Source organism: Salvia miltiorrhiza, chromosome 2 (assembly GCF_028751815.1).
Source record: "Salvia miltiorrhiza cultivar Shanhuang (shh) chromosome 2, IMPLAD_Smil_shh, whole genome shotgun sequence".
In the NCBI taxonomy this organism is placed as follows: domain Eukaryota; kingdom Viridiplantae; phylum Streptophyta; class Magnoliopsida; order Lamiales; family Lamiaceae; genus Salvia; species Salvia miltiorrhiza.
Window position 1 is genome coordinate 13,130,400 of NC_080388.1, and position 12,267 is coordinate 13,142,666.

The window sequence follows — 12,267 nt, forward strand, 5'->3', positions numbered from 1 at the left end:
AGTGCTCACAGATGAAGTCTACATTGAACAACCTCCAGGGTTTGAGGTTGTAGGTCCAGAAAAGGTGTACAAGCTGAAGAAAGCGCTCTATGGATTGAAACAGGCTCCAAGAGCATGGTATGATACTCTCTCTGAGTATCTCATTGAAGAAGGGTTCAAGAAAGGATCAGTGGACATAACTTTGTTCACTCTCAAAGAAGGAGAAGATCTCCTACTTGCTCAGATTTATGTCGATGACATAATCTTCGGATCTAAATCCGAATGCATGTGCAAGAAGTTCGCTGACATCATGACCAACAAGTTCCAAATGTCCATGATGGGAGAAATGAATTTCTTTCTCGGATTGCAAGTCAAGCAGACCAACGAAGGAATACTGATCAATCAGTCCAAGTACGCCAAGGAACTGATCGCCAAGTTCGGTATTCAACACTTGAAATCAGTCAAGATCCCAATGAATACAAACTGGAAAGTGGATCCAGGATCAGAAGGGAAATCTGTATCTTCAACCAAGTACAGAGAAATCATTGGATCATTACTGTATTTGACTGCTAGCAGACCAGATATTGCGTTTGCAGTCGGGGTTTGTGCGAGATATCAGTCAGATCCAAAGGAAGCTCACATGGATGCTGCAAAGCGGATCTTGCGATATCTTAAAGGCACACCCAATTTAGGATTGTGGTACCCAACTGACGACGACTTCAAGCTCACCGGATATTCAGACTCAGATTTTGCAGGATGCAAAATTGATCGCAAATCAACATCCGGAACCTGTCAATTCCTAGGCAACAAGCTCATCTCTTGGTTTTCAAAGAAGCAAACTTCAGTCGCCACCTCCACAACTGAAGCTGAATATATTGCTGCGGGAAGCTGCTGTTCACAACTCCTATGGTTAGTCCAACAATTGAAGGACTATGGGATCGAAGAAAAAGAAGTCTCAATCTATTGCGACAGCTCCAGTGCTATTGCAATATCCCAGAGTCCAGTTCATCACACCAGAGTCAAACATATTGCTATTCGACATCACTTCATTCGTGATCACGTCGAAAAGAAGGATATCTCTGTTGAATGGATTCCAACCATAATTCAGAGAGCAGACTTGCTGACCAAAGCTCTTCCAGAAGAAAGGTTCAACGATCTTTGTGGAAGGATCGGCCTCATCAACCCTGAAGAGTGATGCTGTGTTTGAAGATTTCTCTCAAACAGTCATGATGATTGGTGGTCAACCAACTGCTGTTCTACGACTGCTGACGTGGAAAGCAATGAAGAAAACTCATCTTGATGAGTCAACCAAGATCAAGTGGTATCGACTGACTACAATGATCAGTCGATCAGTAAGTATTGTTTTAAGCTTACTATTTAAAATCAGTTATTTCAGTCAAGATTTATGTGTTTCCAAATCAAAATCTTTCTCTGACTGATCAGTTCCTTTCAAAATCTTTAACTGATTTGTCTTGATAGTTGGGTCATGGAATATCTTTGGAAGACGGGGATTTGATTAAGATTTGATTTGATTTGATTTGATGTGATCTGCCCTGATCTTTACCAAAAATATTTCCAACCTTTCTGCCTATGTGGTCAAACTCCTTGAGAATATAACTCGACATGATATATCTCACCTTTTGAAGCTTCCGTCCCCTGCAGTGACGGCGGACGTGAATTTTTCTTCAAAAACATTTTAGGCACAGTTTTCAAAAACCTTTTCATCTTCTCACCTGGTATTTGTGTTTATTTATACCTTGGTGTCTTCGATAGTATTCTGCATCAAGTAACAACTCTCCACAGCTTTCACTGTGAGAAAATTTCTAATTCTTTCAAAATTGCAGAGAAAATTTCTGTTCCGACTTAGGAAAATTCGATGACTGCAAAGTCATGGAGTGGAAGAATGACGCTCACATACTTGGTCTTCACCGGACCCTTCCACTGGAACTCAACGTCCCTCCGACGTCAAAGCTTGCGCTGTTCTCACTTGTATCCATCGACGCGAGCGTCTTCCATCCTCATGCCCGGACCATATGGCTTAAAGTACCTGTCTCAAGAAGACGGTCTTCACCTGTTCCTCAGGCGAGCTTCTCACCTTTTTGTGAAGCTTCCATGTGGTGCAACCACAATTTGCAGGAGCTCGTTGTCAACCGGCGCAACATCATCAGTGCTAGTCCTCACGACTACCACTGATTCGATTTTTCATCCTCACATCCATCCCTTACATGTTGGACGAGCCGCCCTTTGCATTACTTCTTTCACCAAAGGCTCGTCATGCATTTCTTTCATCTCCCGCCTCACCTCTTTCATTCCTCTTCCCAACCGCTCCTTATCTCTCTTCCTCTTCCTCAGGTTCGTTTGCATAGCCGCATTTCATGAATATCTCCGAAATGCTATGTATACTTTCATTTCCTTCACTTCTCCGTCTCCCTTCTCATCTCTCCACCTCTCCACTGGCGTCCTCTTCCTTCTGCATCTCGGGACCTCTACCCCTTCTCAAGTCCTCCCACGAGTGCTTGAGAGTCAGAGTTGAAGTCCCATCCGATCATTGCCTCCATCATCAGCTCTCTTTTTGATGTTGCCAAAAAGGGAGAAAAGTTGGAAGTCAGAGAAAAACCTTCTCAAAGGTTTTTCCTGCATCTTATTTCTTGACAGAAGATGGGACAACAAAAGGATCACCAGAAGTAGAAAGGAGGACGTTCCAGTAAATACCTCAAGTTGAAGGAAAACAAGTGGGAATAGAACAAGCTTAGGAACATGAAGACTGAAGACAGAAGATGAAGATCAAGAAGTTCAAAGCGAAGCCAAGCAGACTGCTGGAGTCCATGGGTTTTCCCATGAGTTTTTGTATTTACTTTTGTACTCCAATGTAAGTTTGCTCTGTACCTCGACTGATGTCTCATCAGTCAGATTATTGAAATGAAAAGAACTTCATTTTGATCTCAACCTGAAGACAATAACTTTTTGTCCAGGCTCTGATTATGGTTTTATGTCTTTGTCCTCGTTCCTGTTTTGAACTGTTGTGTTCATAACTCTGAAGTACAAGTTATTAGGTTCTATTGTTAAGGGGGGGACTGTTTTCACCCTGTTTTAGAACTTGTGCTCTGAGTTCAGTCTTTGTTTTGCTTAGAACTGCTGTAAGGTTTTGGCATCAACAAAAAGGGGGAAATTGTTGGGAACCCATGGAATATCAGGTTTATTTTGATGATACCAAAATCCTTAGGTTTAATTTGTAATAGACTAGAACTGTTTTGAACTCAAATGTTAGAGTTCGCTTCTAGTTTAGTTAGCAGTCTGAAGACTGAAGACTGAAGGACTGAAGGACTGAAGGACTGAAGACTGAAGATACCAACTGAAGTATCAGTTGAAGAATCAGTTCAGAACTGATTACTTAATGCGTGCTTCGAGGACTCAGCAGACTGATACTAAAGTCAAGTATCAGTTAAACATTCTTCCTCGAACTGAACTTTCAACGTTCAAAGGAAGCCACGTGCTTATACAGTACAGCCGCATTAAATGCAGAGATCTCAGGATCATCCCTCTCTACAGAGGTCATTCCTATTTGGTGGCTACTTTATCAGAGACGTCACGTCTCCTGTCTTTCAAGAGAGCCGTTTCCACCAAACAAGGAACCTCGAAGATTGAAGCCTCAGCCCAAATTCGAAATGCTCTCCAACGGAAGAAATCTTGAAGACGTTCTCCGCCAATGGATCTATTCAAGACCTCTCCAATAAATAGCGCTCGAGGATCAACTTCAATCTTCACCGATTCAACGACCTAAGCTGAAGCTCTACCGAAATTGCTACTCAGCCCAAAGCTTAATCTCCTGAAAGCTTGAATCGAAGAAGAGAATTCCAAAGCCAAAATCAGTCACTACTGATTACACACCTTCTCTTAGACCTTAGGCATATATCTGTTTACCTAGAAGCCCATGTCAAAACTTGCTCCAAGAACTTGTTCTTTGAAGTCTAGTTGGCAAGTTTTTCAAACCTCCTTTCGTAAGAAAGAAACCGAGTGTTTAAGTGAAAAGGAGTTCCGGAAGGTACTCTGACTCCGTGAGATCCTAGTGCAAGGTCGTGCTAGGAGTGAGAAATCCGACGCGAGAGAAGTGTGGGTACTGAAGTAAGGTCTCTTCAGTGAAACGGTTGTGTGCACCCGACAAGCACACAGTTCGGTTTGCAGTGCACCAGTTAAGCACTTGCGGAGTGGATTGTTGATCTGATCAACCGACCGTGGATGTGGGAAAGTATTTTCCGAACCACGTAAAACTCTCTGTGTTATTTACAGCTTTCAGTCTTTACATTCTTATCTGTGTTCTTACTGTTGATAAACTGAATACTGAATAACTGCAAAGAGAAACCTAAGACTAATAACGTGCTCAACCGAGGCTATTACGAAACAAGTTTATTTCCGCTGCGTGTGATATCAGTCTGACTGATCTATCCTCAGATAGTCAGGAAGACTTACATCATCTCTATTTTAGCAAACTCGACTGAAGCCCTTACTTGTATCAGTTAAGTTCTAGTGACTTAACCGATAACTCATTACTGAAGAGTTTTCAGTATCAGTCATCAACCCTGTTTGGTCAAAACTCTTTTCAGTCAACAGGTGTCATAGTTTGTGTGTAAAGTTTCTGTTTGATCTCATTCTTGAGATCCCTCTATTTTTAGAGGAGAAATTGAAAAATAGCCCATAGGTGTATTCTCCCCTCCCCCCCCCATACACCTATTCGAGAACCTCCGGACGTAACAGTAATCCTCTTCGGAGGCTCTCTCAGAATCTTGAATAGAAACAACAGATATTCTCTAAGTGTTGAGGAAGTTTTTCAGAAGTTTGGGTTTGCGTTTGAAGAGTTCTTGAATAAACAGGTCGATTTCTATCCTGTATTTGAGTGTTTAGTTTAGGTGTTGGTTTCGTGCTTTACCAATATTATATATATATATATATATATATATATATATATTATGAAATTAACTAATATAATAAATTATAGTGTTATGATTATGCTATGATTAAGAGGCGGATTTTAGAGTAGTCATACAAAATAGTGAAAATCAATAGTTGTTCCCCAAACATAATTTTAATAAATTAACCGTTTTGGACAGAATTACCCTCCATTCATTCTCTCTTGTACGTAACAAGACACAACCTCTCTTTTTCCTACTTTTGCACTCCCTCTCTCGCTAACCCTAATCCTCTTGACATATCGCTAAAACCTTTGCTTTGATGCACAACCACTACAAGAAAATACGCGCATGCATAACGATCGAAATTAAAGATAAAAAATTTCGGTCGTTAGTTATTTTTTATTAATTTATTATTTAATTTTTTTAACGACCGAAAATTCGGTCGTTAATATATTTTTTATTTTTTTTAATTATTTAGCGATCAAATTTTTGATCGTTAATATATATATATATATATACTCCCTCCGTCCGCGATATCGTTTCCACATTGTGGACGGCGCGGGTTTTAAGAAAAGTGGTAGATAGTAGTGGATATGTAGTGAGTGGAGTTTGGGTCCCACAATTGTTGTGAGTGGAAGTTTGTGGACCCTACTTCTATAAATGGAAGTGGAAACGATATCGCGGACGGACCGAAATGGCAAATGTGGAAACGATATTGCGGACGGAGGGAGTATTATTTTTTTAATTATTTTTTTTAAAGACCGAATTTTACCGTCGTTAATATTATTTTTTCGGTCATTAATATTGTTTTAATTTTTTTAACAACAAAATATTTGGTCGCTTACATTTTTTTGTTTATTTATTTATTTTATTTGTTTATTTATTTATTTTATTTGTTAATATTTTATTTTTATTTTTCATTTTTTGGTTGTTATATATATATAAATATTTTTAAATTATTTTTAATTAATTTTCTATTTAATTCTTTTTTTAAAATTATTGAGAATATTTTAAAATTGATTGTTATTTTTCATAACATTTTCTTTGTTTTAAAAAAATTACAATAATATTATCTTTTTATTATTTCAAATTCGATCGTATATTGACCGTCACTCTTTCGCCGGCATCACAAGTCTTAGATATCATCTCGACATATTCTAAGGTTATGAATGAATGATATTGTATATTGAAATAAAGTTTAAATGATTTAATAGGTGTTACTTATATCAATAATACGCGTGTTCTGTACTGATAACTACTCGAAAGAAACTTGAATGTTAATCGTGCTTGACCTAGAGCACTACTAAGATGTGTGACCCATTGGGAAGTTCGTCAAATCCTATGCAATCAAGTCAAAATACATTAGAAATACCAAAATACTTGTGGGATACAAAGATAGATTGATCAAATATATATATATATATATATATTGAAAAAATATATATATTTTTTTCGACCGAAAATTTTGTCGTAAAAAATAAAATTTCGGTCGTTAAATTTAACAATCGAAAAAAACGATCGTTGGGACTCGGTAGGACCGAAAATTCGGTCGTTAGAGCGGTGTTTTCTTGTAGTAAACCAGCGCTATATTACCATATAATCCGATCAATTTTTTCTTATTATTTTCAAAATCTCTATCTATATGTCTCTATTAGGTCCCTTGGGGTCTCGAATAGGTGTATGGGGGGGGGGGGGAAATACACCTATAGGCTATTTTTCAAACGAAAACAAACTGACATAACCTTTTTCAGTTAAAAGAGATTAGTGAAACTTTGGTTGGCAACAGATACTGAACACTCTTCAGTAAAGAGATATCAGTTAAGTCAAAGACTTTAACTGATCCACGTTAAGCTTCAGTCGAATTTGTAAAACAAAGGAGTAATATGAATCTTACTGACTATCCGGAGATTTATCAGTTAGATTAATATTACTGGCAGCGAAAAACTTTTCTTTCGAAATAGCCTTTGTGATTAAGCAAGTTGTCAAGGTTTGTGTTTCACTTTGCTATTAATAATTTTCAGTTGATAAAATATTTATGCACAGATTAGGAAAGTAAATACTGAAAGCGATAAACAACAAAGGGATTTTTACGTGGTTTGGAAAACACTACCTACATCCACGATCAGTTGCTCAGACTGACAACTTCATTGGGCTTGTGCTTACGGGTGCACAGCAAACCTAAACAACCGAAGATCCAATCTTCAGTACCAACACACTGGGTTGGATTTCTCACTCTTACCTTCACTGAGACAAAACTATACCTTTCCGCAAAGACTAAGATCTGTTGGAGTCAAAACACTGGTCTGAAGTCCTCTCGGCTCAAACTCTCGATTCGGTCGGTTGAAAAGAGGTTCGAAAACTTGTCAACTAGATTACAAAGAACAAGTTCTCAGTAATTAGTTATACCTAGGCTTTGGATATACAATATATGCCTAAGTTCTAAGAGAATGTATGTAATCAGCAGTGACTGATTTTTGGCTTTGTAATTCTCTTCTTCGATTCAAACTTTGGAATGGCTTTGAATTGCTGAGTGACGATTTTGGCAGCGTTTCAGCTTATGTAGTTGAATCGGTGAAGATTGAAGTGATCCTCGAGCTCTATTTATAGAAGAGGTCTTGAATAGATCCGTTAGTTGAAATGGTCTTCAAGAATTCATCCGTTGGAGATTGATTTGAACTTTGCTGAGGTTTAAATCTTCGAGGTTCCTTTGTTTGGTGAGAACGGCTACTTTGAGAGCAAGAGATACGACGTCTCTGAAAAGGTAATCACAAAAAAGAAAGGTTCTGTAGAGATAGCATGATCCTCGAAATCTCAGCATTTAATGCGGCTGTACTTCTGGAGTGCGTGACTTTCTTTTGGCTTTGGAGCTTCAGTCCGAGGAAGAATGTTTAACTGATACTTGACTTTAGTATCAGTCCACTGAATCCACGTGGCTCGCATTAAGTAGTCAGTCGCAACTGATTCTTGAACTGGTCAGTCAAATATCAGTATTTGATTGTGCCTTTCATCATTACATCAGTCGGCAACTTCAGTCTTCAGTCTTTCAGTTTCAGTCTTCAGTCTTCAGAACAACAACTAAACTAGAAAAAGAACTCTAACAGTTGAGTTCGAGCAGTTCTAGTCTATTACAAGTGAAACCTAAGGATTTTGGTATCATCAAGACTAGGATGAGGATATTTCATTAAGTTCCCAACAATTTCCCCCTTTTTGATGATGCCAAAACCACACATCAGTTCTAAGACAAGAAAAGACTGAATAAGAACAGCAAGTTACTAAATAGGGTGAATACTATTCCCCCTTAACAATATAACCTATTAACTTGCATAAGGAAAAACACAACAGTTCAAACAAACAAAACATAGACATAACTGAAGCAAATAATCAGAGCCTGGACAAAAACGTATTGTCTTCAGGTTGAGATCAAAAGAAGTTCATTTCATTTCTTTTAAGATAACTGATAAGAAATCAGTTGAGGTACAGAGCAGAACCTACAAAGGAGTAAAATCATAGAAACACATGGAAACCCATGGACTCCAGCAGTCTTCCTGTTTGCGCTTTGAACTTTGCCTTTGATCTTCATCTTCATCTTCATGTTCCCTAAGCTTGTTTCTTCTTTACTTGTTTTCCATTGACTCGAGGTCTTACTGGTTTGTCATCCTTGAACTTCTAGTGATCCGTTTACTTTACCAACTTCAGTTTTTCGAGAAAATGCAGAGAACCAACTTTGAGAAGGCTTTTCTCTGACTTCTACTTTTTTCCTTTTTGGCAACATCAAAAAGAGAGAGCTGATGATGGAAGCTATGATCAGAAGGTACCCAACTCCGAGACTCAGAAGCTCGTGAGAGGATTCGAGAGGAGTGTGAGTACAGAGATGCAGAAGAGGAAGACGCCAGTGGGAAGAGAGATGATGAGGGAGACGGAAAAGAGGAAGAGGCTTGGAGATGGAGAAGATGAGGGTTGATGAGGAGAAGAGGAGCGTGGATGCGGGTAAGAGAAGTGTTTGTGAGGAGAAGGAGGGTGGGAAAAAGGTAGGTATGCACAGCTCTTTGGAGATATTCATGTAAAACGGCTATGCATACGGACTTTAAAGGGAGGATGAGGGGCTTAAGATGGAGAGAGAGAGAAGAATAGGTTGGAGAAAGAGGGATAGTATGTGAGATGGGTGTGAGAGGCGAAAATCGAATCAGTGACAGTCGTGAGGACTAGCACTGTCGATTTGCCAGCACGAGGTCTATGTGGAGACGACCGAGTGCGGCTGGGGATACTGGCAGACAACGAGAGAGAGCTCGTTGTTGTTGCATGCCATGGAGGTGGGCAAGATATGTGAGATGAACTTGATGATCTCCTGAAGCTTAGAAGCTTCTTGGCGACTGGCATTAGGATGGAGGACACTCTTGTCGCTGGATATAAGTAAGGGTAGAAACAAGCTTGACGTCGAAGAAATTTTGATATCCAGTGGAAGGGTCCGGTGTAGACCACTTGGGTGAGCATCATTCTCCCACTTCATGACTGTGTAGTCATTGATCTCTCCATTGCTGGAATGAAAGTTTTTTGCAACTTTTGAAAAGTGTTCTCACAGAAGTGTCTGTGGAAAGTTGTTAGTTGTGATGAAGAAAAGTTGCAAGTGTGAAGTATTTAAAATACTAAGTAAGGAAGATGAAAGATTGTTCGAATTTTGTGCCTAAAAGCATTTTAAAGAAATTTTTCACGTCCGCCGTCACTGTAGAGGACGGAAGCTTCAAAAAGGTAGAAAAGAGAATAAAAATCATTGCAATTTGTCAAATCAAAGAGATTTTCAAGATTTTAGTTGCAGAGGCACAATAGTTGGATTTGATCAAAATAATAGACCTGGACAAGTTAAAATATTTTTAAACATAATTGAGGTACTTGTCCTTCTCGGATATTTCATTTTACTTTCCAACAATCAGTTAAAGCATTTTAAAAGCAACTGATCAGTTAGAGAAAGATTTTAAAAACTCATAACTGAATTTAACTGATATATAAAAAGTCAATGTAAGTTAAAGATACTTACTGGTCGACTGATCATTGTTGTCAGTCGATACCACGACTTTTGTTGACTTTTCTAATGAGGTTCCCCCTCAGATGAAGACTTATCTTCTTTGGTTGCCACATCATCAGTTAAGGACCACCTGTTGACTGAACAACAGTCGTCGTGACTGTAGTTTGAAATCTTCAAGAGCAGCGTCATTCTTCAGGGTTGAGGAGGCCGATCCTTCCACAAAGATCGTTGAACCTATCTTCTGGAAGAACTTTGGTCAGCAAGTCTGCTCTCTGAACTGCGGTCGGAATCCATTCAATAGAGACGTTCTTCTTTACCACATGGTCACGAATGAAGTGATGGCGGATTGCGATATGCTTGACTCTTGTATGGTGAACTAGATTATGAGAGATTGCAATAGCAATAGAGTTGTCGCAATAGATGGGAACTTCTTTTTTGTCGATCCCGTAGTCCTTTAGTTGTTGGACTAGCCATAGGAGTTGTGAGCAGCAACTTCCCGCAGCAATATATTCAGCTTCAGTTGTAGATGTGGCGACTGGAGTCTGCTTATTTGAAAACCAAGAAATGAGCTTGTTGCCTAGGAACTGACAAGTTCCTAAAGTTGATTTCCGATCGATTTTGCATCCTGCAAAATCTGAGTCTGAGTAACCGGTAAGCTTAAAGTCATCGTTAGCTAGATATCACAGTTCTATGTTGGGCGTGCCTTTGAGATATCTTAGAATATGCTTTGCAGCGTCTATGTGAGCTTCCTTGGGATCTGACTGATATCTCGCACAAACTCCGACTGCAAATGCAATGTCTGGTTTGCTAGCAGTCAAATAGAGTAGTGATCCAATGATTTCTTTGTATTTGGTTGGAGATATAGATTTTTCTTCAGATCCTGGATCCACCTTCCAGTTGGTGTTCATCAGAATCTTGACTGATTTCATATGCTGAATGTCGAACTTGTTGATCAGTTCTTTGGCATACTTTGACTGGTTGATCAGTATTCCTTCTTTGGTCTGCTTCACTTGTAGTCCTAGAAAGAAATTCATTTCTCCCATCATTGACATCTGGAATTTGTTTGTCATAATGTTAGCAAACTTCTTGAACATCCTTTCGGATTTGGATCTGAAGATGATGTCATCGACATAGATTTGAACAAGTAGGAGTTCCTCTCATTCTTTCAGTGTGAACAGGGTTCTGTCAATTGATCCCTTCTTGAATCCTTGTTCAACTAGATACTCAGAGAGAGTATCATACTACGCTCTTGGAGTTTACTTCTGTAGTGACCCGCTCTTTTGTCAGTATTTTAATTATAGTATTGTGTGTTAAATTTTCTATCTGCCAGTAATTGAAGCGTTTTATGTTTTCATCTATGTTTATGAATTTCGTATTTTGGACACTAGCAAGTATGCATTTATTTATCTTCGCGTGTTTAAGACCGCGATGAGAATCCTTGAGTCGATGAATTATTATTTTTCCGAGTTATAACCAACTTAGCTAAGTTGGGTTATTTATCAAGATGGAGTTTATTTCACATTGTTACTTAAGTCGTGAATTATTTCCGACTTTGAAGCTAATTAAATCTACGGATTTAATTTAAGTATTAGAATGACGAACGGATTGAATCTACGGATTTAATTTAGCATTTATCGATGTTAGCAAGCACGAAACCAGTATTTTAATACTGGGAGTGACCGACACTGAAGGATTTTATTTAGATCTTCTCTTAGATCAGTTCACCACTCACGCCACCCAATCCCAACGCTTGCCAACGCTACAAGTAAAGAAAAGAAGGAAAATTCAAAAGGGGACAAGAACCATCATGACTTGGCATTGGAACTACCAAATTGCATGCCACAAGGTACCTTCCATTGGTGGCAGCCACCCCCACCCTATCCTACCCCAAATTTTCGTGCATAGCCCCCCCAAAAGCAAGAGTGGCTGCAAACTTCTCCCATTCCATTCATTTTCACTCCAAGAAAGTGCTAAGGCAAGAAAGTGCTCTCACTCTCTTCTCCCCTCTCCATTTTCGTCCCTCCACATCTCCCCCACTCCCAAGACTCTTCTCCCACCATTATCACACTCCATAGAAGCCCTTGAAGCCCCAAGAGGAGTATCAAAGCAAGGGAGAGCATGGGAAAACTAGGGCGTAAAGTTAGAGTGAAGGTTGTGCTTCGAGGGTGAGTTTTCTTTTGTCTTCTCAACTGAAAATACTTTAAGACCACAGATTTTTACACATATGTGTGCTATATTGTGTGAGGATATGTTTTATGGTCTTGGATGTTTATTTTGGTAGAGTTTATTGGGTGAAAAATCGTGCATGAGGTAAAGCTGCGAATCTGCCATAAACACACTGCTCCGGCAGTATTTTGCAAG

At 39.1% G+C, this 12,267-nt stretch overlaps 1 protein-coding gene across 1 annotated transcript; it reads right to left on the reverse strand.

Annotated features, from left to right (window-relative positions):
* Window positions 1-10,586: 10,586 nt before the first annotated feature.
* LOC131008018 (uncharacterized mitochondrial protein AtMg00810-like) lies at window positions 10,587-11,000 on the reverse strand. Its single transcript, XM_057934921.1, has one exon. The coding sequence runs from the start codon at window positions 10,998-11,000 to the stop codon at window positions 10,587-10,589; it is 414 nt and encodes a 137-aa protein (XP_057790904.1).
* Window positions 11,001-12,267: the final 1,267 nt, after the last annotated feature.